Source organism: Asparagus officinalis, chromosome 8, assembly GCF_001876935.1.
Source record: "Asparagus officinalis chromosome 8, Aspof.V1, whole genome shotgun sequence".
In the NCBI taxonomy this organism is placed as follows: domain Eukaryota; kingdom Viridiplantae; phylum Streptophyta; class Magnoliopsida; order Asparagales; family Asparagaceae; genus Asparagus; species Asparagus officinalis.
The window spans coordinates 46,377,818-46,404,883 of NC_033801.1; the positions used below are offsets into that span (position 1 = coordinate 46,377,818).

Below are 27,066 nucleotides of genomic sequence, written 5' to 3' on the forward strand. Positions count from 1 at the left end.
GTATGTCACGCCCCGCTTCCCGAAATACGAGGGAATCGGGACGCGAGCAAGCCTGCGACATATTAGACTGAGGAGAAATAAATACTAAACCCTTTCTACTCAATCTAATAGCTAAGCATCAAGAAATGAATGCGAAGTCACTGGTCCTAGAGCACAGTTAGCAAGAATACAATAAACCATTGAGAACTAAATGATACATATCACAACAGAAACATCATCCCATACATAATATTCGGACCAAACTTTCCTTGATACAAATCCATCTAACTGAAAACTGGAGAGTCATAATAATACATCAACCACACAGAAATAAAAAGTGCTATAAAAGGAAACTGAGGACCATCGAATAACTAAAGGAAATAACTAAGCTTCAACTTGTTCTGCTCCGTCTGCAAGGCCTTCTTGTGGGGGATACTCTGGCTCCTGTACGTCTCCGAACTGAACCTGTCCGTCCTTTAAATCTGACGTACAACCCGAGAGAACAGGAGTACGTCAACGTGCATGACACACGACAAGATCTCACAAGGAAGAATAAAAACAGTCGAATGACCAATACAATAATAGTAATAACAATAGAGTGCAGCTAGAATTCTAACAATCTAGATGCAATCCACTACTACAGTATAACGATCAGAGTAATCATCTAAGTAACGAGGTCATGTAATTAGCCACCCTGTAACCGATCACTGGTTCACATCTCACACAGAGTCAACGCTCATATCATCGGATAACTGACTGTTCACACATCCCCTACGTGCATCCAATCCCGTGAAACAAACTGAGCAGAGTACTACACGCAATCCGATTTCAGCCTGATCCGAACTCAAGCTAAAATCGGGTGACGAAATGAAATCACGAACCACGTGAGGAAACAACACCACTGGCCCAACAGACCAACCCCAGGCCGAAAACCAGTGACATCAACAACCACATCCGATCACAAGAATCAAGACTTTCTCATCCCAACTTGTCCCATAAATTCATTAATATAATCAAAATAAAGTTTCTCATAATAATTTAATTTTTTGAAGTACTCTGTTTAGAGTGCCTCGGTCCGTCGAGAGTACCCCTGGCCGAAGACCGAGAGTTTGATGCCCATGAGATGGTCCTAAGCCCGGGACTTTTCCTCGCGAAATCGATATATATTGAAAAGTGAATAACGGAGCCTTCAATTTAACCAAAGCTTATATATAAGCCGTCGGTAGATCCGTTCTCCTCTGTCGCAGTTTTCGCTTTGTATCACCACAAAAACCCATTTTTACAGTCGTCCGTACCATCCGAGGGGTCAAATCTGGGCCCTCCTCCACACTACAAATCCCCCATCGACAGTGCGAGTCAATAGGCGGGCTTCGGCCACTCAGCCTTCGATGGGCACCGCTCCAACGCCGCAGCCTCTCCCGTCAAGAGAGACTCCGACGACTCCAAACCCTCTTCTCCCCCGACACTCCACGACGGCGGCAGCGGCAAGGCACGACGACGACGGCGACGCGGCCGCTCCTGCCACCGCGCCCGCCCCGACCCTAAAGATCTCTTCTTTCTCCACCGCCACTCGTCCTTCCTCTCCTCGATCCGATCCTTTCTCGACGATCCTCGGGGGTTCCCGGCCAGTAACAGAGCTTTTCTTGCGATTGGGGGGTTCTTGATCTTTCTGGGGATGGTGTTTCTGCCGTCGCTTTGGAGTCGGTTAAATGCGCCTTATTTGTGTTATAAGGACGGGATAGCTCTTCGTTGCCCTAGAGTGAGGGGCTTTTTTCTTCGTTGGATTTTAGATTTCATTTTTTTAGTTGATTGACTGTTTCCGATGTTGAACTGGGGGGTTTTAATGGCTGGATTTTAGGTGAAGGAGGCGCCTTCTCTCTGGGAGAACCCCCATGCTTCTACTACTTCTTGGAAACCATGCGCGGAGCGCCGGGAGAACGGGATATCAGGCAAGTTAAAACCCTAGAATTTGCACTGTTAGTAGTTTGCTAGGAAACATCAGTAAACTATAATCTTGACTAGATAAATGTTGTGGACAAAGACAAAGTTCTCAACTTTTTACGTTGGTTTGGTTTTCTGAATGTATCCGCAATTGCAATTTAAATGATTGTAAGCGTGGATTGGTGTTTCGGAGCAATGTGCATTTTGATACATGCTGAAAGATCATGTCTTCGTATTAAGAATCCATTCTTGGTCGCCCTTTGGATTTTAGATCATAGAGAACCCTACCTCAAAAGAGGGCTCATACAGATATTATTATTATTTTTGCATGATAGGCAATCATTTAAAGTTTTTGTCTTATGTGACAAACTGTGGTTTTGCATAGTTTTGCAAAACTTCATCGATGACTACCAAAGTGTAAAGGAATTTCTTTCTACTAGAATCTGTTGCGACTTGAGGACATTACATAAGATATTATATGCTTAAATTGTGGAATGGGGAAGTTCCAAAGGTAATTAAAGAAAACAGAGCATCTCGAAAGTGCTAAAAGTATGATACTTTGTCAGAGTATATTGTTCGTCTTGATGGCTGAAAAATACTATAAAGTAGCTGTTTTCCCACTTAAGATCAGATATTCGTCATAATGGAGAGATTAAGGAGTTTGTTCATATAGAAAAGGGGTGGCCAAAGTGATGAGATGCTTCTAGAGCATTGCTTGATCGTGTGATTACTATGAAATAGGAGGAAATAGTTTATAAGATGAATATAAAACAATTAATGCTTTTATGATTAAAATGTTGAGAAAATAAGGAACAACATTTCATGGGATGGGTGTTGCTGAAATGAAAACCTTAAAACAGATGAGCGCCAAAACATTATATGAAAGCCTCTACAAGAGTATAGATGTAGCTTCAGGTTGAGAATTAAATGGGTTGAAGTAGAACTGGTTATAGTTTGTGAATCTGAGTGGTGCTCATTTAGTGGGCCAACTAGGAGGAGAAATATTAATGGTAGATTTAAATGAAAATATATTGAGGAGGTAGGTAGGATACACTAGCTATTGATTAAGCAGTGCAAATGGCATTTAGTAGATGTGAAAGGAGAAAAAAGATTCTGTTGTTGTAATGATTATCTTTGATTAAAACACTACAGAGGAAAAAAATTCAATGAATTAATCTCTTAGTAACCTTTCTTATTACTTGTGAGGATGATTTTGTTGATCCTATACATGAGGTTCTATACTTCTTATAGCTCAAAATTTTGACATGTAGTATGGAATTGATTGGTCCATTGTTTGTTTATTTTAAGAAGTGAAAAGAACTCAGAATTGTTTGATGAAAATTACATGGATATGGATAAATTGTGACTCTCAAATTTTTTTAATTCCTGAAATAGACTACAATCATTGATTCACACACATGGTAGAAACTATTGGATAATTGAACTGGATGTTAAGAATAATTTGCTAAAATGAGTGTTAGCTGGTGAAAGAATATCCTCAATTTATGATTGGTCAATTGGCTTTGTACAATGAAAACATTTATCATGATTCATATGGAATTTGGTAGATTTAATTATGGGGTAAATGAAGTTGTTCTAGCTATTCTGTGTCTTACTAATTACACCTATGCAAGCTATATCTGTGATAATGTTTTGACAAATTACCTTGCAGCACCGATGAAGTCGGACAAATCACCTATGTCATTCAAACATTTTATTCTCAACCTGAAGCAATCTAAAAATTGGTTGTATGAAGAATGCTCTAAAGATCAAACTTACAAAAAAAAATTCCTGTCCAAAAAAGTATAAAAGATGAAAAGAAAGAAGTTTGCTTTTTTTTTGTCTGTCACTACAAGTCAGTGTTCGGTATGCTAGAATTGGTCTTTCAAACAAAATTTTCTTTATTTCTATAGGAATTTTCTTCATAACCACTTTCCAGTTTGCTTTCTGCTCAGATTTGTTATCTGTTTTCCTTTTTGTTAATACAACAACAAACCCTTTATCGCAAATTTTTCGTTTTTGTTAATATGAAGTTTATTTTCTTGTGCAGATCTTCCGCCTGAGAATGAAACTTCTGGCTATATATTTATTCATGCTGAAGGTGGTCTTAACCAGCAGCGTATAGCTGTATGTATGAACATCTTGGGCAGTTAGATCTAGTCCTATGGCCCTTCCTGATCTTTTTAATTTATTCATTCATGTTTCTTCTTCTAACTCTTGCTGACTGTTCCCTTAAGATACTAGGTGCAATCTTGGATCAACCATCTAATTAGCAGTCCATTTTATTTGATGAGATTTCCTCGAATCTCTCTTTTTTTTACTGTACTCCTCTGGAACTTCTGCTATATAATATTTTGCCTAGTTAGGATAATTTTTTGCGTGCCTGCTTACATGTACCGAATTACTTAAGCTTCTGGAAAATGGAAAGAGAAAAGTTTCTGTATGCAATCTTACATGTGTCTCCTCTTTAGTATATGCACATGGCACTTAGAAAATTGTTGATCAGCTATAGAAGCCCATCTTACACAGCGTGCTTCTTGTGTGTCTGTGCACAAAATGGAGTTAGATATATAAAAATTGCAATATAGATATGAGACAAAATTGCAAATCTTATCTTTTCTCTTGCAATTCTTGATTATACTTCAGAATATCAAATCATTGTTCCTGGTTAAACTTCTAATAGTCAACAAATCACAAAGCAGCAGAAATAAAAGCAGAGAAAGAAAACCAGGTTGCAGCAAGCAAAGAATATGAGAAGACAATCTTTGCTTGCTACCTGTGTAATATGAATAAACAGTTAGGAGGGGGCCACAATTAGGAGACTACAAGCTGAAGTATTCTGAGCTACATCTAAGCTTAATCAGAGGTACACTACCGCTATTCTTTTTTCTTGGCGACAGTTAGGAGCTGGCGATAAGGAACTAACCTATATCCAGAGGTTATATGTAAATTTGGTAGTTATAAACATTTTTTCTATTTTGAAAAGTCTTGTACTATTATTTCGATATTATAATTGATTCAGACTAATATTCGATAGATTCATATACCTATATTATTTTCATTAATCTGTGACTTTGGAAAACGATTCTGCCGGGAGGGGTTGACAATATATATGATCTATAGTTACTTTAAAAGTTCTCTTTTGCAAATTAGTTGCTTTTATCAGTTTTGAGCATTTGCTACTTTGAAAAGTTTTTTCTTATTATTTGGATATTTAAATGGATCCGGACAATATCCTTAGATTCACATACATTTATAATTTTCATTTATATGTTGGATATGAGAAGTAAATTCTGATAGCAAATAATAATTTTGGATTCACACATACGGGTATTGCTGCATTTTTTTTCTCCATCTACACCCCTACCTACATCCAACTTTTACTTTAAACCCTGTGTTTATTAAAGTTGCATGGAGAAGCCATTGGTCCTTTGATAGCATAACATAATATGATGATAAACTGATCAATTTTATTTTGCTTGTCAATTTTATTTCTTAAACTAATATTTTTGTTGTTTTGTTTTTCCATCAACCTTGTGGATTTGAAGAATATGATGATGGAGTCATTTTTTATAATGTCTATTTTAAGTCTTAATATTGTGTGTGATGGCTCATTAAACTTTCTGAGTTTAAACAATACTTGAGTTATATAGCCGAATCAATCAACTTATTCACTAGCATTCATATAATGCTTGGATCCATCATATTTATTTTGTCTATCCTTATCCACTCATTACTTTCACTTCTATATATTCTGTATGCAATTCTTCGAAATCAAAATTTCCACATAAGCTCTCAGTAGCAATGATTTATTATTGGAATATTAGATATAGACAGTTCATAGCGTATCACAACCACAAAAGTAAGAATAAACATGATTATTAATCTTCTGGAACAGCATAGCTTTAGCTTTCTGCCTTCAAGTCGTTCCTTTGTCCCCGTCCTGTCACGTCAAAGTTTGCTTTTATAGTTGCTCTTGAGGGTCATTCTGACATCTATTACAGCTAATATGTCATAAGATATAATTTTTAGTTTACAGATAGGTACTGAGTGTTGACATGAATGACTATTTGGTTGGAGGGAATAGCGCTACAGCAGCTCTTGTTGCACATTTACTTCTATTTATTGTATTTTTTATCAAAAGGGTAAAAAGAAATGGTAACTGGTCACAAATTGTAGGAAAAATACAGCAAATCCTGCAGCTACATACAGAAGAGAAGTAACTGCCATACCAGAAATACTTCCTTTTATTTTCTATTCCTCAAATCTTCATTTAGCCATAATTCCATCTTATGCTAATTACTTTTTTAATTGACAAAAGAACTCAATGCATAAAACACTGCATGGAGTATAGAAAACAAGGAATTTTGATCCCATTTCTTGCAACAAATTATGCGTCCATGCTACATTTCATTCAAACCAAGCAAATTCTTATTGACATCAAGACACAGTAGGTAAGCAGTAGTCAGCCACTACCCACTGGTGCTTATGTGCTTGGGCATTAGCGTGACAGGTGCATTAGCAGCTTAGCACTATTTTGTGCAACCTATGATTTGAAGTATTGGTTACCTCGTCAAGTTAATTTTTTAATTTTCTAGTATAATGCATGTGCTTTGCACTTGAATGTATATGTTTTAAGTTTTGAATTTTTTATTAAATAGTAAAACTATGTGTTAGTAACTAAAATTATATAATAAGATTGCTTAAAAAGAAATGTATGAATTAATTATTATTGTGTAGTTACTATAAGTCTATAATTGAATGTTTTTCTTATAATGATCACCCAGTGCTAATCTTTTCTTTAATAGGTCCCCTAAATCTAAAATTGTTCTTAAATAAAGCTATCAATTCTATAAGTTCTCTTAAATATGCCCCCTTGAACTCGAAAGTTGTTAACTCTGAATTAACCAAGCTACATTAATCTTGCTAGTTTTTTTCCTGATGTTTTCTAAATAGTTACACTTAATACCTGCAACATATTGTAATAGTTACTTCTCATTATACTTCTCTAAATTAAGTAAGCTGCATTAATCTTGCTAGCTTTTTTCCTGATGTTTCCTAGAGTATTGCAACAGTTACTTCTCATTATCATCATTATTTAATAGGGTAAATTATTCTAAACCCTTAGGAACTTTCAGCTCCTAGGGCTATGAACTTTCAAAATCAAACTAAACCCCTAATGACTTTGGTGTTTTAAAGAAAACACCCATTAAGTTTCTAACTTTTCTAGATAACCCCTATAAATTAGAACCAGAAAATGACATAAAAAGGCATTTTAAAGTTATTGGAGTTTGGTGTAATTTATCTAAAAGATTTTAGGGGCTTTCTACAAAAGTTATTAGGGATTTAGTGATTTTGAAAGTTCATAGGGTCTATTTATTGCAAAACATTAAAGTTCATGGGTGTTTATTGTAATTACCTTATTTAATATTATAATTCTTAGTTCAAGTAATACTATTAAATTAATTATATTGTCTATATACTATAAAATATTTATCTAATTTAATTTTTAAAAATATGCTCTTAAATAATTTAGTACTATAAATATTTTATAAATTTTTATTATACTATCATTAATAATTAATAGTACTATTATTAATATTAAATATTTATTTGGTAAAAAGATTAGTTTTCAATCATTACTAAATATAGATTATTCAGTATCATGTAATAATCTTTGAGAAAATACTCTTAAAAATAATATCAAATTATGTATTTAATTTATTTAATAATATAATATAAATAAAAAGTGTAATTCATAATTATGTGATTTTATTAAAATAATTACACTATTTATGTGATTAAATATTTATTCTATTTATTTTATTGCTCATTGAATTATAGTAGTATAATTCTTAATAGTATTTCGTAATATGTTATTCTATTTATACTATTATTTTAATTATTTTATCATATTATTTTTAAAATAATTAGTAGTTATAATATTATTGAGAATTATAATTATTTAGGAAGGTGAGGAGGTGCATAATTAATAAAAGGTTATATTTGTTTAATGAATGATCAATTAGAGATAATGACATAGTTAGAATTTATCAAAATTTGAGAGAGCAAAAAAGATTAGAAGTTTTAACATTCCAATCCTCTTTTTATAGCAGTATAGATTGTTATTCTAGTTAGTACTCCTAAAGATATGCAAGATGAAGTCCTATGGTTGATGTTATTTACTGATAACATAGTGTTATTAGATGAGACTAGAAAAGATATTACTTTTAACGTAGAAAGATGGAGAGAAGCTCTCAAGCTAAAGGATCTAGAATTAACAGAACAAGAATGGAATACATAAAATGTAATTTTCATAAAAGTGTGAAAATAGATTAGTATGTAATAAATACTAATGGCCAAGGAATATTTAAGAGTTACCATCTTCATTATTTAGGACTGGTCATTCTTTAAGATGGTAAAGTTGATGATTGACATGGTTCATAGGATTGAATACAGAGAATGAGATTAGGATGGTTAAAGTGGAGCTTCTAGGGTCCCATGTGATCCTAGAGGACCTATAAAATTGGAAGGAATTTTTTAGGGAAATTGTAAGTCCAATATTTTTTTACTCTGGGCAAGTAAGAAGCATGTGTCAATGACCATAGCAGAAATAAGAATGTTGCAATGGATGTGTGGATATGCGCTCACAGATAAGATAAGAAATGTGACAACATTGGCAGGAAGTTAGTGGTTGCTTTTATGAGAATAGCTTGAGATGGTTTGTCCATGTGCATTGGAGGTGACTAAATGCATCAGTTAGGAGAGTTCATAATATCATAATAATGGGGCAAAAGGGACAAGAGGCAGGCTTAAGAGAACATGTCGGAACTTGGAAGCAATTAAGAAGGATATAATAGTGATTAACTTAACAGAAGAGATGAGTTTCTGTAGCCAAACCAAAAATTTGGGATAAAGACTTTGTTGTTGTTGTTGTAATTCTAATTTGTATGTTTTAAGCTTACTAATCTTCTAATTGTACTTCTGTTCATTTCTCTACTATGCTAATGGTTCCAATAATTGCTCCATATACTATACTGATAACTCTACCATGATCAATCTGTTCTTCACTTTTAAAGTTGTCTTCGCTATAGCCAGGATTTTGCTTGACTAATATAATATTGGCCCCCATGCAGATATGTAATGCTGTTGCTGTGGCTAAGATATTGAATGCAACACTTATTTTGCCTGTGTTGAAGCAAGATCAAATATGGAAAGATAAAACGTAAGGTTCTCTTTAGCTTTCATTTGATGCGCATGCAGGTTCATTAATGATGCTGTTTCTACCGTTTGCATATGCACAATTTAGTAGGATAAGGAAATGACCTCCATGATCAATAGGTTAGTTATCAGCTACAACTAACTGTTTTAAGTAAAGTTCCTTTTCTTAGTTAACCCTGTAACATAAATTGGTCTTAAAAGCTGTAAGGCAAAAAAGTGATAATATAGATCAATGCATAACCAGTTGTCTAGAGTAATTTTTTCAAACCCAATGAGCCAGGACCTCTATTCACAAGATGCTTCTCTTTTTCTACTTAAACATTCCAGTTCGTTGGTTCTGGTCCCTTAAATTTTCTAGAACACACCAACATGATATTGAGGCCTGGCCTAATTGTAATGTGTGGAGTTTGTCTATGGAAGGTCCTAGGTTCATGTCTGAGCTATGACCTTTGTTGGCAGAAAAACTCTGCTATGGAAAACTTACTAAGTACACTTAATTACACAAATCCGAACCTCAAGCTTGGATTTCATCTCTTTCTATCCGGATGCGTTTATTACATTGTTAAAATTTCCCAACATGGAAGAATGGTAAAATATGATTTCATGTTGAATATAGGGATCAAACCTTTTATTTTCTTCTGAAGTTTCATTTTTGGTGCTGTTTGGCCTGTTTGGAAATAAGATGAGAAAGTTGTGTTTCTGAGGTCTTGCACTGGACATGGGAACACTATGGTTGAAAGTCAGAGAAAAAGGAAGATACATTTTTGACTTGTCAATAAGGAAGTAATCCTCTTATCAATTTAGGTTTCTGGAGCAATCTAGGATAGATCCCTTTAGTTTTGAGGTTTATTTGGAGAACTCAGAAGAACTTCAAAATGGCTTTTAACGCAAAGAGAAAAACCATCAACATGCTGGCATAAAGGATGCAGCATGTGAAAACTGGAATAGAGGGTCCCTTGACATGCTTTTTGGTTAAATACTTGTCACAGTTAGGAACTCCCTTCAGACCTTCTGACATCGATACAATGAGAATCTTTCGGTTCATAGATCACTCTAATATACTTGGTCCCTATTTCCCGTGGTTAAGCAAGGATTTCAACGGATCGGGCAGGGAAAGAATAATCAACACTTGTCTATGACCATACAATATTGCGTTATTGAATATATCTTGACTAATGTTTTTCACTTCAGCAATTCCCGTGTTATATTTATATACAGTTTTTTTAGTTTTCCAACTATTTATTTAAAAATTAGTTATTCCAGTTAAGGCAGTTATATATGTTATGCAAATTTTTTAATTACTAGTGGAGATATCCCTCATCATAATTGAATGAAAGAAGAGGATTCATGTAGTCAACCCCAAAGTTTTGAGATGAAGTCCACTTGCTACTATCGCACTACTTTGAAACTGTTGATCCATGTATTCTGATTTTTTTTTGTGAACTTTCTGATGCATAATTCATTCAATATGGCGATTCTTGGCTTTCGCTTCTCACTATCATGTTCAAACTATTAATATGGCTTACTATTAGTAACTTAAAAAAAAAAAATCATATTGTGTATATTGTCTTACTAATGGTTTCACATTCACTTCTTTGTAAATTTACTGTTACCTTTTTTTTTTTTTGGTGATTGAAGGGCATTGAACCTTTATAATTCTAGATGGTTCTACAGAAGTTTATCCTATAAATTCTTGTGTTCAGGATGCTATATGATTTTCATTCCTTTCAGTTCAGTCTAAGTTGCTGGATACCTGAGTCATGAATTTATTCAAGACATTTGTACTACATGCAGGAACTTTGAAGACATATTTGATGTTGATCATTTCATTGAGTATCTAAAGGATGATGTTCGCATTGTACGGGACATACCTGACTGGTTTACAGACAAAGCCGAGCTTTTCACCAGTATAAGGTCTTATAATAAATACAACCTTTATGTTCCTGCATTAAGATACTTGCCCACCATTTACGTCTTTATTTATTTATATTTTCTGCATCTACATTTCTATCAAGTAGCACTTGTTATGGGTTTATAAGGATATGTAAAAGCACATAACCTTTTGGATATGGGTAAAGTGCAGATTGTTGAGATCCGGGTAAGATCTGGTTACTTTTCCTATGTGCGTCCCTAACTTCAAGTTTGTCTGCATCTGAACTTGATGATGCGTTTTCTGGAATTTCTGTTCAGTATCTCCTCTATATCTTGAAAGATCTTCTTAGTTGAATATGATGTTTGTTTAATACATTCTATTGTTTACCTATTAATCTGTCATCGTGTTGGGATCTAAAGGAGGATCCTTTTGGTTGGCTAAAATCAACTGTGATCATTGCTTCTTAGTCACAAATTACTAAGATGAAGTTAAGTAACTTTTTGGTGCAAGAATTTATTTTCATTTATGTTTATTATTGACTGATTTTAATTTCTAGCCATGAGAAGAAAAAGGTGACAGAAAAAAGGTCATAAGAGGGAAAAAATAAAGTGGATGTGTACGGTACAGCATGGGAACTCTATTGTGAACATCACGCTCCCTCGAGCAGTGAGGAATACATGCTAAATAAGAGGGAAAAAACTTATAATAATTTCACCCAAATTTCTATTACACATTAGAACTTGAAGATATATGTATAATTGTGGGTTTATTAATCACTAAATCAAACACAGCAAGTTGGCTTGAAGTTTAAGGACCCTACTACCCAAAAAGTACTACGCACATATATGAAAATTGAGGTGTGCAAAAGCGCTTAATATTCCTATTCGAGTCAATCCTACTGTAAAATGAACTATCTGATTCTTATATAACTTCAGACCTGATCTTACCTTGAGATTCTATTATAAATTTATCATTCTAATTATAAGAAAACAGAAAGCCTGTGTTGTGAAATTATGCATGATAACCCAATGAGTAAGCTTAAACCCCCCTAATTTTAACGCTGGCTGATTTCACTCCTGATAAGAGCTTGATTGGTCCAAATACACCCAATGTGCAGCTGTCTTCATATAAGAATATACATGTTAACCCAGCTTACTGACCAGGATCCGGGACATAGGCATAACCGACAGCCATAGACATAAGGAGGAACACAAATAATGATTGGTCTTGATAAGATATAAAGGAATTTCTTCATGAATAGAGAGGAAGACATGCAGTTAATGAGATAACACGCTGAACAACAGCATATCAATAGCACTTTAGAATATTCATTTGAAACATCAAAGTTTGGGCCACATCAAGGAGATGATGATTTTTTCTTTTGCCACATCAAGGAGATGAACGCATGAAGTTTAACGAATAGTACCACTAGAGTTAGAAAGCATAGAAAGATACCTTATCATAAATTCTGATGATTATTAGCATACATCAAGTTCAGCTCTTACACCATGTTTTGATGGGAGAGTAACATACACCAGGCATATATTTTTTATAAGAGCGCGAATAATATTGCTACAAAAAGTTGTCAGCATGGGACTAAACAGCTTTCTCTAAGTTTCCTAATAAACACATGCCTAAATGTTACTCTATTTCTTCTTCTTGTTGAAATGACTTCCATTTTACGACCACTAAATGCATGATGAAGTCCTAATAATAATATATACATATTAGCCTAAGTGGAGTAGATCATCCATAATGGTCTGTAAAGTAATTTACTGACTGGGAACAAGCGTTATTGTGCCAGGAGGTCACAATACCTTTGTTGAAGTTTTAGGTTGAACACAAATGGAAAGATATATGATTGATAAATTCTGCTTGTGGGTTAATTTTCCATAATTTAAAATTAGAAATATATTCTAGTGAGCAATTCCTATGTTCTGATTTTTTGAATGATCTTCATGGCAGGCGTACTGTAAAAAATATACCCAAGTATGCTCCTGCACAGTTCTATATTGACAATGTACTTCCAAGGATAAAAGAAAAGAAGGTTATGGCCCTTAAACCCTTTGTTGATAGGTTGGGGTAAGTCATTTTACCCTCTTGCTTCTATCTAATTAAAATCCCTAGTAATGTACAAATAATGCATGCTTTATTTCTTTTATAACACATTTTGTGTATGGTCAGATCAGCTTCCATCTTTGTTACATCATTTTTCAATCTCTTGACATCCTTACCATTTTTATCTCAGGTACGACAATGTTCCACCTGAAATAAATAGGCTGAGGTGCAGGGTTAATTACCACGCCTTGAAATTTTTACCTGAGATCACACAAATGGCTGATCTTCTTGCATCAAGAATGAGGAACCGTACTACCGGTGGAAACCCTTATATGTAACCATTAGTCAACTCTCGTCCAGCTAATCCAACCAAACTTATTTATTGCTCTATTGTTGCCTAAATAATTGTCTCTTTTCCCATTAGGGCACTTCATCTGAGGTTTGAGAAGGGAATGGTGGGTCTTTCCTTCTGTGACTTTGTTGGGACAAGAGAGGAGAAAGCAATGATGGCAGTATATAGGCAGAAAGAATGGCCAAGGCGGTACAAGGTGGTTAAAAAATTCAACGTTCTTATGCATGCGCTTTACCAAGAGAAAAATAATATATGGTTGATTGCTCCTTTTTGTTAATGTATGTGCAGAATGGATCTCATCTTTGGCAATTAGCATTGCAAAAGAGAAAAGAAGGACGCTGCCCTCTTGAGCCAGGAGAGGTAGCTGTTATCTTACGTGCAATGGGATACCCTAAAGAAACACAGATATATGTTGCCTCTGGACAGGTTTATGGTGGCCAGAACAGAATGGCTCCTCTTAGAAATATGTTTCCAAATTTGGTAATATTTCATTTCTTGCTACGATAGTGTGATCAACATTACATAATGTCATCCCATGTGGTCTCTTCGTTATTTTATACCTTCTTTAGCACCATTCAATGCCTTCGGATTTGACCCTTCATAATTTGACATTTATCTTTCCAATCTTTTTTTTTTTGGGGGTGGGGGGGTGGGGGGGGGGGTGTTAGTCAAGTAGAACTCAAAGTTAGAACCAGGATAATTTATGGGGTAAAATTTTGTGGTTTTAGTCTATTTGGACTAGAACTAGGATAAATTTTAAATTGCTAGTCAATTAGAACTGTAACAAATGTAGAACGGCATAATTGTAAAATTTGTCCCACCTTTATCCTAGATGTATACAAAAGAGAGAGCTACAGTTCTGCTCTCTCAAATTACTAGCTTTAGTTAAGAACTAGGTGATAAAAAACTAGAACTGCATATATACACACCCTTTCTTTACCAAATATTATATTTGTATGGTTAATTTAAAGTGAGAAAGCCACAGATCCAAAATTTATTATAATTTTACTGAAAATTGAGAGATGACGGAAAAAGATTCACGGGGCGAAAAAGGAAGCAAATGGAAAAATGTTTAATTTTATGATATAATAATTATTATATTATTCTTATAGTCTAGGCAATAGTTATTTAAGATTAATTTATGTTATAATAAACAATTATTAATGAATAATGTATTTTATAAATAAAAGCTAGCAGTGCTATCATCACAGTAGATAGCTTATCTACTTCTTGATTATCTCAAATTATCCAACATCATTTTACCATAAGTTCCACTTTAAAAAATTATTTCCCACTTATCCTACTAAAATATTCCACTTTCAAAAAATATCCCATTTTAACTGTTATCCTGATTCTAATGAGCTATAGGATGTGTATTTTAGCTTGGTGTTTTTCTCAGTCAGGAATATGGTACTAGTTGAACAAGTTGAGATCAAGTCATAAATTTTGGTCAATATTTCCATGTAATACTGTGCAGTAGTCTACTCTTACTGGTGCCCCCACAAAAAAATTGAGACGATTGTTGGGGAAGTATTGCACTTTATGAAAGACCATTAGGCTTAAAACTCAGAATCTCTGATAACATGAACATGAACATTCCCATAGTCGTGGTGGTAATTTGCTCCCATTTTAACTGAATTGATTTGTGCACGCATGCACACATAAAAAGAATGGAAGTCTCGTGATGTAATCATATTGCGATACCTGTCTGCTTGTTTTTGCCTACCTTAATGGTGTCGCTGTACTCTGTTCTTCAACTCTTTAGTTTGTAGTTACTCCTTTATTGTCATTGCACTCAGGCCTTTAATATCCTTGTTTGCGAGCTGACTTCAGGTGACTAAAGAGGAGTTGGCCAGCAAAGCGGAGCTGGATGTTTTCCGGAAGCACGTAACAAGTCTTGCTGCCCTTGATTTCTTGGTGTGCTTGGAATCTGATGTCTTTGTTATGACCCATGGTGGCAATTTCGCCAAACTGATAATAGGGGCTCGTAGATATATGGGTCACCGGCATAAGTCTATAAAGCCGGACAAGGGGCTCATGTCGAAATCCTTTGGAGACCCTTATATGGGGTGGGCATCTTTTGTCGAGGATGTTGTCATCACCCATCAAACACGCACGGGTCTGCCCGAGGAGACATTTCCGAACTATGATTTGTGGGAGAATCCTCTAACACCATGCATGTGTAGAGCATGAGCTACTAATTCTTCTGTATATTTTGGCCCCTTTTTGTAGATTAAATCTTCCTTGTTTTTTGTCCACTTATTTTATTGTTACATGTCTATTTTCGGCATTTTTCTTGATCGGATTAATGATGATTTTTGTTGTGTAATCTGGCAAGATAGGAATGATGATGAGTACTTGTGTTCGGCGCTTGCGTGCTAGAAGTGACACGGTTTATTGCACATTTAATATTTACCAACTGAGGGTGTGGGTTAGTTTGGTGAAACAATTCAACGATGGTTTCCCAGCCTGAATCAATTTTCCTTTTACTTTTTCACACTTTTTGTTGTAGTTTTCACAGAAAGTAAGATACGAGAGCCGTGCGTGTTAGGGGAGCGAGTTATTTCCATTCTCTGGAGCAATGTTTGTCGTTCGCTCCAGACTTTTTTGGACTCAAAAAGTTCCCGAGTTGTTTGTATCGATCATCGAGCAGGGCCGCGTTCTACTTATCGTGATTCTCTGGATCGTAGATTCTTTTCTCATCGGTGCAACCGGTTTGTCTCTGATACGAAACATTTTTTTTTTATTTACGTAAGAAATCAGATCTTGCCGTTCACAAAATAAATTTATTTCTTAAAACATCTATTTAAACATCCAAATTCTGGATTAAAAAGAGGAGAAGCTGGCAAGCTGCGCCGCCCAGATGGAGGAGTACGTGGCGGAAGCAGAACACATCTGTCCGTCTCACTCCGACACGTACCCAGTATTATTCCACGATCACCTTCATGTCCATCTCCTCTTACTTACCTTTATCCGTGAACACGACATTAACTAACGCGATAGATTTCCCTCCCCGTAGCATGCAAGAACCCAAACCAACGAAGCAAGAGAAGGAAGAGGGAGAGGAGGATGCGCCAGAACTGAAACAGAGCAGGAGGAAGATGAGGAGAAGAGGATCATGCGCCTGGCTCCGCGGTCAGAGGGTCCAAGCTCTCGTGGCCCACAAGCGCCGGCTGGTGGAGGTGCCCTACACAGCCACCCTCTCCCACACAGTCAACGTCCTCGTCGCCAACAACATCGTGGCCGTGCCCGTTGCTGCTCCACCCGGCCGCTGGATCGGCGCCGGTGGGTCGATGATACTGGAGTCCGACCGGGCGACGGGTGCGGTGAGGAAGCAGTATATAGGGATGGTGACGATGCTGGATGTGCTTGTGCATGTTGCTGAGGTGGTGGAAGGGGGATCGGCATCGCCAAAGGAGCAGGATTTGGAGAAGAAGATGTCAGTGCTGGTGTGTGAGGTGATTGGGCACTCTCCTGAAGGGCTCAGCTTGTGGACCCTGCATCACAATACCAGGTGTGAATTATTATTTCTTTGATGTTGAGTCGGAACATGCGTGTTGCTTAATTTGAAATGTGGGACAAGTAAGCGCTGCGATCCGTTATTGTCTTCGCGTGAATAATTTGGGACGTACTGTCGTGTCTACATAGTGTTGCAGTTTCCTTTGCAAGTGATTCTCGAGTGATCTTGTAAGCTTGATTACCTGCATCTTTTTTTTTATGTGCCTATGTAAGTTTTTGAAGGCTTCTGATCGATTAAGATTACGAGAAGATTATGATAGATATTCCTTAAGTATATATTAATGCTTCTGAAGGGATGTTTGACTTCGCATCATATATATTCTGAAGTTATCAAATCGGTGGACCTTGTTGTTGGGCACACATAGACTTCCACTGCACAAAACTCTGATATCTTGACCAGGCTTCATGCTATAACTTATACTTAACAAGTCCTGCAAGTAGAATTGATACCTTTTTTCCTCAAAAAATCCGTTTAATTGCACATACAATGTGAAGCGAAGTTTCTCTTGATTGCTGTGGTCCCATTGCAACAAATATTAAGAAGTTGGACGAGGGTTTACAGCCATAATTTTTATACAGTAGCCTACATACATATTCCAAATTCAACTTATGTGCTGTTGATCAGTCGTTGACGGTAGCCGATTGAAGTATTGAAGTTTTACTGTATTATGTTCTTTTGCAGCATTCTGGACTGTATGGAGACATTCAGCAAAGGAGTACACCGTGCGTTGGTTCCACTTGAAAGCCATACAGAAAATGTCATAGCAACAGAACTAACAGAGGCATCACCTGGTTACAGAATGCTCACCCAAATGGACGTCTTAGCCTTCCTAGCAGAGCACGCTAATGAACTCAAGGACGTGATTTCAAGCAGCGTTCATGATCTGGGTGCAGTGAATGATAACGTTTTTGCTGTGACTAAGAATATGAAAGTCATAGAAGCCATCAAGTCCATGAGGGCTGGATAATTACGGTGACAGTGCTTCTATTGAATATACTATACAGCTGGTTTTCCCACTACTGGAAGTGGAATAGAATGATTTCTCTGGACCTTTGACTTGTAACAGCTAGTATCTGATTTACAGAATGACTTACAAGTACTTATTTCGTCTAAATGTATTAGTTTTTGAGGTTCTGCTTTATGAAACCTATGATGCTCCTTCTAATTTTTATATTATTAGTTTCATTTTAAAAACACAAAAACTACCGGAAAACTTGGCATTACCCACAGACGAATTCCTGGATAGAAGCTGCAAAATGGTGGGAAGTGGTCAATACCCACACAATTTCCTGGGTAAAAAGTCGGTGGATGACTGATACCTGATACCTGATATTTGGGAATGGTGGCGATGAAAGTCATTTTGAAGTTCCATTTTCTGCTAGGGCTTGCCGTGCGAGAGAAGAGGGCATGAGGGGTTACGTGCTGGGGATTGTGGGATGATTGGGGTTAAAATATATATATAAAGGTTAAAAATATATTTCATCCTTGCTCTCACTAAAATCTCTGTAAAAGTCTCTGGATAAAGGTCTTCTGCTACTAATTAAATATAGGAATCTTATGGTGATAAATATTGCAGATAGCTTGTTTGTGGGTACCGCATCAACTTCTCAAAAACGCAATACGTATGGCAGATTTCCTAGGTGGTGCTGGTAACAAAGGGATTTGCATTTCTGGGTGCTTAATGATCATAAGTCTGCCATTTTGTTCATCTATGAACTCTGTGACTGCAGAGTGAACCCCAGAACCTAAGCATATATGTTATTAATAGGGGTGCATTCGGTCCGGATAGGGCTCAGGTATAATGCTTATCATATTCATATTCGCTTACCCATCTCGAATACGGGTACGGATACAGATATACCTCTATAAGGAAAATTCATAACCATATCCGCTAAAATCGGTTACGGTTATGGATATACATGCGGATATATAAGCGGATATGCATTCGGATACAAAACGAATATGAGAAAACTAAATAGTATTGAGAAAAACATAGTTTATGTGATACAAAAGAGTTCGTCAATATGTTCATTATAACTGAAAAGTTAAGATTGGACATCTTGATCATCAAAATTAATCACAAATTCATAATCTAAGAATCGAAACTATCATAAGAGTATGATAAATATGCATTCGGATATTTCGGATATGGTTACGGATATTTCATTACAAAACCATATCCGTAACCATATCCTATCGGTTATAGATTTGAGTAACCATACCTGTATCCTAACGGATACGATACAGATATTTCCTCAGACACAGATATAGTTTAGCACTCCTAGTTAGTAATCACATCAAATGTCTATTAATACAGTGCACATTCAGTATTGCATGTTAGACGAAAGGAAAAATCTTGGTCTTGTGGTTTTAACGGCAATGATTTGTAATCTGTTCCTGATACTCATCCTATTTGGTTTATCTGTCCCAATACTCGTACTATTTGGTTTGTCTGTTCCCAATGCATGCGCTAACCATTTGTAATCGGTTAATCAAAGATTTTAAGCACGTGCAAAGAAATATGCATGTGGTGGCAGAGATTATAGCAATAATATACAAAAGAAAAGAAAAAAAATAGCAAACTGTTTCCATATTGGGAATATCCTATGCTGAATTCGGCATGTCATATGAAAAACAAGCAAAAGGTGCGGGTTATATCAAGTGATCAAATTGCGAATTTTGTGGTCACTTACAAATTACTGAATGTAACTTGTATAAACTATGTTGATATGTATTATATGTGAAGAAGTCCTGCTAAATAGCACCCACCAGGGTAAATAGCACCCACCAGGGTACACAAAGATTGTTCCGAGGGTATGCTTCCAGCTTAACGGTCTCAAGTTCGAATACCCTTCCGACTTTCTTAGAATTGGGATAGATTTGAGGTGGAACCCTATTCCTGGCGTTTTTTCTTGAAAGGGTTAGAGTTCTACAGATGGCATGTGGACCGATGACATGTGGTTTTTCTTGAAAGGATTGAGTCCTGATAGCATGAGGACTCGAACTCGTGCTCCCCTAGGGCATAGGAGTCCTTTGACCAAGACTCCCCTCCTACCAAAAAAATGTTGGAGTTGCGGAAGCTAGATGTGTAATTGATTTTAGTTTTAGAGGATTGAGAATGGAGGAATTAGAAGGGAAATGAAAAGTTAGAAGGGAAGAGGCTAACTTGAAGAAACTTTGTTTTAATTGCTTCAAAGCTTGTTTACAATGCTTACATCCATTGCCTATTTATAGGCACATACAGAACTGCCTAGAGCATAGACATTTTACATGAAATATTCTAGAGTATTGTATATTATTCCTATCTTCTTGATATATCTTATTTTTTATCATATTTCTAGTCCTAGTTATTTCTAGAAACTTTTCATGATACAAGATTATTGTAGAGTGTTATAGAGAATTACAAATTACTTCTAACACCCCTCCTTAATTTGTAATTCCTAACTCATTTCTGAATAGTATAAACTTTTTGGAGGGTAATGATTTTGTGAAGATGGCTGCTAGCTACTCATTTGTTGAGATAAACTCTAGCTTGATCTCCTTGTCTTCAATGAGCTTTCTAATGAAATGATGACGAATCTCAATATGTTTGGTTTTGACATGGAAGACTGGATTTTTTGTCATGGCTATCGTAGACTTGCTACCACAGTAGAGAGTAGTTGGTGACTCTTGTTTTTTTAGATCAGATAAAATCCTTCGAAGCCATACTGCTTCACATGCGACAATTGTAGCTGAGATATACTCTGCTTCTGCAGAAGATAGATCTATGATCTGTTGTTTCTTTGAGGTCCAGGATATTACCTTAGATCCAAGAGTGAAGACATATCCTGAAGTGCTTTTGCGATCATTAATACAACCAGTCTAGTCACTGAGTGTAGCCGGCTAATGCATTGCCTTCTTCTGTTGTGTATTTTATTCCTATACTCTTTGTACCTTGAAGATATTGAATCCGCTTCACTGCTCTATAGTGTAGTTTACTTGGATTGCTCATGAATCTGGGCACAATGCTTATAACATACAATATGCCTGGCCTTGTATTTGTTAGGTAGATTAGTGATTCGGTTAGGCTTCTGTAACTTGAGGCATTCACCCTCGGCGCTCCATCGTGCATTGATAGTTTTTCATTCAACAATACTGGTGTAGCTACTGGATGCAATTCTTCATGTTGAACCTCTTCAGAAAATCTTCGTAGTACTTTTCTTGATTGGTGAATATTTCTCCTTTAGTTTTTTTTACTTGTATTCCTGGAAAATATCTCATCAATCATAAATCTGTCATCTCAAAATCTTTTCTTTTTTTCAAATTCTTCAGTCATTATAGTGTTAGTGCCACAATAAATGAAATCATCAACATATAGGCAAACGATAAGGAAGTTTGTACCTCTTTTCTTCACATATATAGATTGTTCACTTGGGCTCCTTTGAAATCCATGCTCGTGGATTTAGTTATCAATTTTACTATTCCAAGCCCGCGGTGCTTGCTTCAATCCATATAGTGCTTTGTGCAGTTGATAAACTTTGTTTTCTTCTCTTTTGACTATGTAGACCTTGTTAGACCCTAGAGGGGGGGGGGGGGGGGGGCAACCGGGTTTTCTACGTTCACCCGAATAACGTTTACACCTCACAGTGTCGGTTTTCAACGCTCACCGAAAACCTCACTCCTCACACTCGGTTTCTAGCTCACCGAAAACCTCACTACACACTCGGTTTCTAGCTCACCGAAAACCTCACTACACACTCACAATGTAACAAATATAAATTTGTTCTCTACGATAGATGAGAACACAATGAAAGCACAACTCAAAGTTACAATCTCTCACCACCCAACTATACTATGTATGTAAATATTTGAAAAGACATCAGCAATGGGGTATATATACCCACTAGAAATCTCAGCAAAAACCCCAAAACAGAAAGACCAAAATGCCCCAGAAGAGTCAGCTCAGAAATAGCCGTTAGAAGTCCAACGGTCATATTGTCGGTCGACCGAAAATCCCGTCGGTCGACCGATGAGAGCAAAAACACGAAGAAAACTTTCTGGACTAACGTCGGTTGACCGGAAATTCTGTCGGTCGACCGATTTGAGCTCTCGGTCGACCGGACCGGTCGACCGACGACTCTCTGGAAAAATACTGACGAATGGTCAATTGACCGGTCGACCGTACCGGTCGACCGAAAACTGACATCCCAGAAAAACAAAGCTGATTTTAAAACACTGTTTAAAAATATCAAATAAATTCCAAAAAATGTAAAACTTTGGGGAATGATTGTAGACATGATAATAAACATGCTACAATGACTGGTTATCAAAAAGGACTTCCCAAATGAAAAATATCATCATTTTACAAACTAGTCCAAAACATGAAAATATGAGATACTTGAATTTTGATGTTTTGACATAAACCAACTTTTGAAACTTTGTGAAATGTTTTTGTAGACTTAGTAAAACATGTATAAACTGATATTGAAGTCTATAAACTAAGAATACAATATTTTCACAAAATTGCATATTCTATGCAATGTTTTCAAAAACATAATAGAAAATATGAAATATAGAATTTCATGTATATAACCATAAAAACTCAAAACATATGTATGTATATATATAACTATATATATGCATAGAAACCAAAACTTATATATATATATATATATGACTATATATATATATACGAAGAAACCAATAAATGTGTGTGTATAGATAATTGAGCTTAGAGTATATAACACACATAATATAAATCCTAAACTAAATTACCCAAGCTAGATCTTGATCTTCAATAAGCTCTTCTAGGTAATCTCGCGGATGAAGCTTTAACTTGGATCTTGAACTTTGAATAGCAAGGCTTCACCGACATTCCGCCAACCTCCATTGGATATCATCGTTGAAGCTCTATTCCATCCATCCTCCAACAACGTTGTTTGTCTACAATACATAGGAAAACACAAATACTAGACAAACAACATTAGTGGTAAATTGTTTGTTAAACATCATCAAAATAAGAAGGCCAACAGACCTGTGGTTGCTTGACATAGACTTCATCTTTAGGTTCTCCATTTAGGAATGCTAACTTGACATCTGGCTCTCCGTACAAGTAACTGAGCAAATGTCTCGTTGAAGTCGGCTCCTGATTGTTGAGGATAACCTTTTGCGACCAATCGAGCCTTGAGCTTTTGAATGGAGCCATCTTCATTGTGTTTGGTTTTGTATATCCACTTAAGGCCAATGCCCTCCTTTCTTTCCGGAAGATTGACCAGCTCCCATATATTGTTCTTCTCGATCGTATATATTTCTTCATCCATTGTTTTTATCCAACCTTCATCTTGAATAGCTTCTTTAAATTTCTGCGATCATAAGAGAAGAATGCTACATCATAGGAGTCATAAATATCTTGAAGTGAACGCTCCTTCCTCGGCAATGATTCTTTGTCTGAGATCTTAGACTTGGAGAATTTTGATGTGACATGACTCCCCTCCTTTCCTCTTAAATCTCAATGTTGAGATTTAATGTGATTCACCGTTGCATGTTCCTACTTCATCAAAGATAACATATCTAGAGACCACCAACTTATCAGTATCAGGATTGTATAGTTTATAGGCCTTGGATTCTTCACTGTAGCCAATAAAGATGATTTTTTCTCCTTTTTCATCAAACTTTTCCTTTCTTAACTGTGTTGGTTTGTGTGCATAGGTCATACAACCAAATACCTTAAATAAATTCACTTTTGCCTTTCGCCTTTCACCTATATTAAGCTTCATATGACGTTTTGTTTGGCACAACTTTTGTTGGTGATCTATTTAAGATGTAGACTGCTGTATATACCGCCTCAGCCCATAGCTTGCTTGGGAGATTTTTACCTTTTGACATGCTCCTCATCATATCCATAATTAATCTATTTCTTCTTTCTGCTACTTCATTTTGTTATGGAGTGTACCTTATTGTTAGCTTCTTTTTAATTCCGTAATTTTTACAGAAATTTTAAAATTCATTGGAGGTGAATTCTCCTTCACGATCAGTTCTTATAACTTTTAATTTGTCGCCACTTTGCTTTTCTACAAGAGCCTTAAACTCAATAAACTTCGAAAATAATTCTTATTTTACTTTTAAGAAATATACCCACATCATGCTGCTATAATCATCAACAAATAATAAGAAATATCTTTTTCTATTTAATGATAGGGTTTGTCTTGAGCCACAAACATCAGAATGCACCAATTCTAATTGGGGTTTTGCTCTCCAATATGTTTTAGTAAATGGTAAGCAATGCACTTTTTCGTAAATGCATCATTCACAAACTTTTTCTTATTTACTTATGTGTGAGAGTCCTATCACCATATTCTTCATTTTGAGCAAATTTAGACTCTTGAAGTTTTAGTGAACGTATCTTTGATGTCATAATAGAGAATCATTATTTTCTTCTAATTTGAGCGCAATATTCTCTATATATATTTTTAGGGGAAAACCTTTGTTAGGAGCTATTTTTATGCTGGCTACTATTTGCTTATTCTTATTATCTATTATCACTATTCATTCTTAAAGAAATTGATTGTATATCCTTTTTGGATTAATTGTCCCACACTAAGTAAATTCTGAGTTAGCCCCAGAACACAAAGAACATCTAAGATGTATTTAGTCTTAACTCCCTTAGTCTAGACTGTTATCATTCCCTTTCCTTCAATGTCTTTTAATTTTCCGTCTCTAAGCTTTATTTGAGAGCTTGCTCCATCCATCAGCTCTACGAAGCTGCTCTTATTTCTTGTCATATGATTGCTGCATCCACTATCCAAATACCAAGTATCTTTTTCTTCTGATTGTGGATTAAAACATGAATAAAATAGGTGAGTTGTTTCTACTTTTGAATAGTGGAATTCATTATGTTTCTGGTACCAACAATCTTTTTGGGAGTGATTAGCATTTTCATAGTTTTTGCATTTAAATTTACAGTTATATGTCTTATGTCCAGACTTACTATAGATTTGACAAGAGGATGTAGACTTACCTTTTGAGCAATCTTCCTCTCTCTCGTTCATTCTTCCTTGTCTCCCAAACTTTCTATCATGGTAGTTGTCTCTTCCATCTAGTGCTTTCTGAGAAAATATTCTTTCTTTATTTTCTTTAGTTCCATCCCGTCCTTTCCTTGAAAATGTTAGTTTTGACTGGAATGCTTGCTCCACCTCTTGGCTTGAGGATTTGCTTCGTCTAAGCTCATGTGACTCCAAAAAAGCCATTAGTTCATAAAAACTTAGTTTTGATAAATCTTTAGATTCTTCTATGGCAGCAACAATGTGAATGTAGGGGGAAGACCTTTTAATATCTTCTCAACAATCTTCTTATCCTTTTATTTTGTCGCCATAGCTTTTAATTTGATTAATAATTGAGTAATAATTGAGGTAACTCTATTAGAAAATTCTTTCACGGATTCATCATCTTTCATCTTTATGTTGTCAAAGTCTCTCCATAAAGATTGTAGTTTGATAGAGATTACCTTATCGGCTTTTCACTTTGGTGAAAAGCATAATCATTTCTTCTCTCAAAACTTAGGAAAAGTGCTCTGCTCCCTGTATAACATGGCAATCTAAACACATTTATCAGTCTTTGTATTACACAATATTAAGGTATTTCTGAACATCTTACGACCAAAATGTCGAAGATAAAGCCTTCAATAACATTCATAAGGTAAATTTTGACATTAAAAGTGCATTTAAGAAGTTCTGTAAAAGCCTTCCTGAGAATTCATGCATGAGTTGGATAACATTTGCCTCAGATTGAAACAGTGAAAATTCATGATAGCATTTGCCTCAAATGGATATGGAGAGATGAAAAAAGAAGGCACAGTTTCAAGTATATAATACACACAGTGGTCAAAGATCAATGAAATTGCTTTGAGAAGACCATTGGACATTTAGAATTTGTTACATCTATTTGCACATTTATGTTCCCTTCAATAACATATAGTCGGTTCATATACTTTTTGAAGATAAGAAAAATGTCTCTTTTTGAGCATTTAGTTCAGATGAGCTCTGACTTGTGAAATTCTGCAGGGGAAAGGAAAGAGGCTAGTAGACACGTTCTCGGCTACAGATCTGCGTGGATGCTCGGTAGCTGAACTGCAGACTTGGCTGCCTAAAAACGTCCTCCAATTCAAGCAGAAAGTGTCCAGTCCTGTTACTCCAAGGAAGCTTGTTACATGCTACCACGAGACGAGTCTTGGCGAGGTGATAGATGAGGCGGTACAAGCACGTGTACACCGAGTGTGGGTTGTGGATCAACAGGGAATGCTCAAAGGGATCGTCTCCCTTACCGATATGCTGCGTGTTATTAGGGAAGCAGTGCTGGATGCAGATCGGGAACTGCAGAGGGTTGTCAGTCCAAACGTTTCAGATAGGTAAGCCTGCTGTAATAATTGTTTATTTTCTTTGCTTGTAAATATGAAGATCGAAGAGCGGGCCAGTTTCATTTTGGAGGACACTAGCTAGTTTGAAATTGTTCTTGGGTTTGGCCTGTACCGTGCTATATATGATTGTTTACTTTGAGATGCGTGCCCTGACAGGGTCGCAATCCGCAGCTGAAGTGTGTGTAGGAAGTACCTGGCCGATGGCATTAATTGTGCACCGACGGGATATCACCTCTTGGATCAGTGCACACGAATCACACAGTCCTTTGGTGCACTATGAAATACCAGACAAATTAGTGATGGCAACTCAGAGTGGACAAAGGTCGGGGTAACTTGCCCTCCACTCGACCAGACCGTGAGGATCCTGAGTAGCATGAGGGATGAACGTGTCTCTATTCATTTTGGACTGTTTTCTCAGGTTTAGAGAACTTGTTGGGATTTCTGTCCACTGAAGTAATCAGTTCTAAACCTGACGGCATAAATATATAACGGCTATTGGATTACCGGATCTTTTCCCCCTAGCGGATGATGCTGCACTGTGTCCAATCTGCGTAACACCGATATATAATAATGGCTTTGATGAGAATATTTGAGCAACACGCTAGTTGATTGAACCACTGCTTTGAAGTACACGTCGAAGTTCTGTGGCCTAGGATACGCAATTCCATTTTATTAAATATTGATTGGCATGGCACGTCCCAATCGTGTGGCCTAAAAAAAATGTCCTATTC

The 27,066-nt window shown here is 36.2% G+C and overlaps 2 protein-coding genes across 2 annotated transcripts; both read left to right on the plus strand.

Moving 5' to 3' along the window:
* LOC109819766 (uncharacterized protein At1g04910) lies at positions 1,507–15,789 on the plus strand. The gene is made up of 10 exons (XM_020385644.1): positions 1,507–1,738; positions 1,838–1,928; positions 3,971–4,047; positions 9,057–9,145; positions 10,936–11,055; positions 12,980–13,096; positions 13,263–13,406; positions 13,497–13,620; positions 13,713–13,904; positions 15,258–15,789. Exons 1-10 carry the CDS (start codon positions 1,655–1,657, stop codon positions 15,615–15,617), a joined length of 1,398 nt encoding a protein of 465 aa, XP_020241233.1. The 5' UTR covers positions 1,507–1,654; the 3' UTR covers positions 15,618–15,789.
* LOC109821205 (SNF1-related protein kinase regulatory subunit gamma-like PV42a) lies at positions 16,411–26,845 on the plus strand. Its single transcript, XM_020387392.1, has 6 exons — positions 16,411–16,938; positions 17,626–17,902; positions 18,011–18,040; positions 18,521–18,593; positions 25,960–26,326; positions 26,492–26,845. Exons 1-6 carry the CDS (start codon positions 16,445–16,447, stop codon positions 26,508–26,510), a joined length of 1,260 nt encoding a protein of 419 aa, XP_020242981.1. The 5' UTR covers positions 16,411–16,444; the 3' UTR covers positions 26,511–26,845.

Coding starts and splice junctions, on each gene's coding strand:
- LOC109819766 (XM_020385644.1), top strand. CDS start 1,655: ATGGTGTTTCTGCCGTCGCTTTGGAGTCGGTTAAATGCGCCTTATTTG. Junction 9,146..10,935: donor CAAATATGGAAAGATAAAAC/GTAAGGTTCTCT, acceptor TACTACATGCAG/GAACTTTGAAGACATATTTG. Junction 13,407..13,496: donor ACCGGTGGAAACCCTTATAT/GTAACCATTAGT, acceptor TTTTCCCATTAG/GGCACTTCATCTGAGGTTTG.
- LOC109821205 (XM_020387392.1), top strand. CDS start 16,445: ATGCAAGAACCCAAACCAACGAAGCAAGAGAAGGAAGAGGGAGAGGAG. Junction 16,939..17,625: donor ACCCTGCATCACAATACCAG/GTGTGAATTATT, acceptor GTTCTTTTGCAG/CATTCTGGACTGTATGGAGA. Junction 18,041..18,520: donor ATTTACAGAATGACTTACAA/GTACTTATTTCG, acceptor TAAATATTGCAG/ATAGCTTGTTTGTGGGTACC.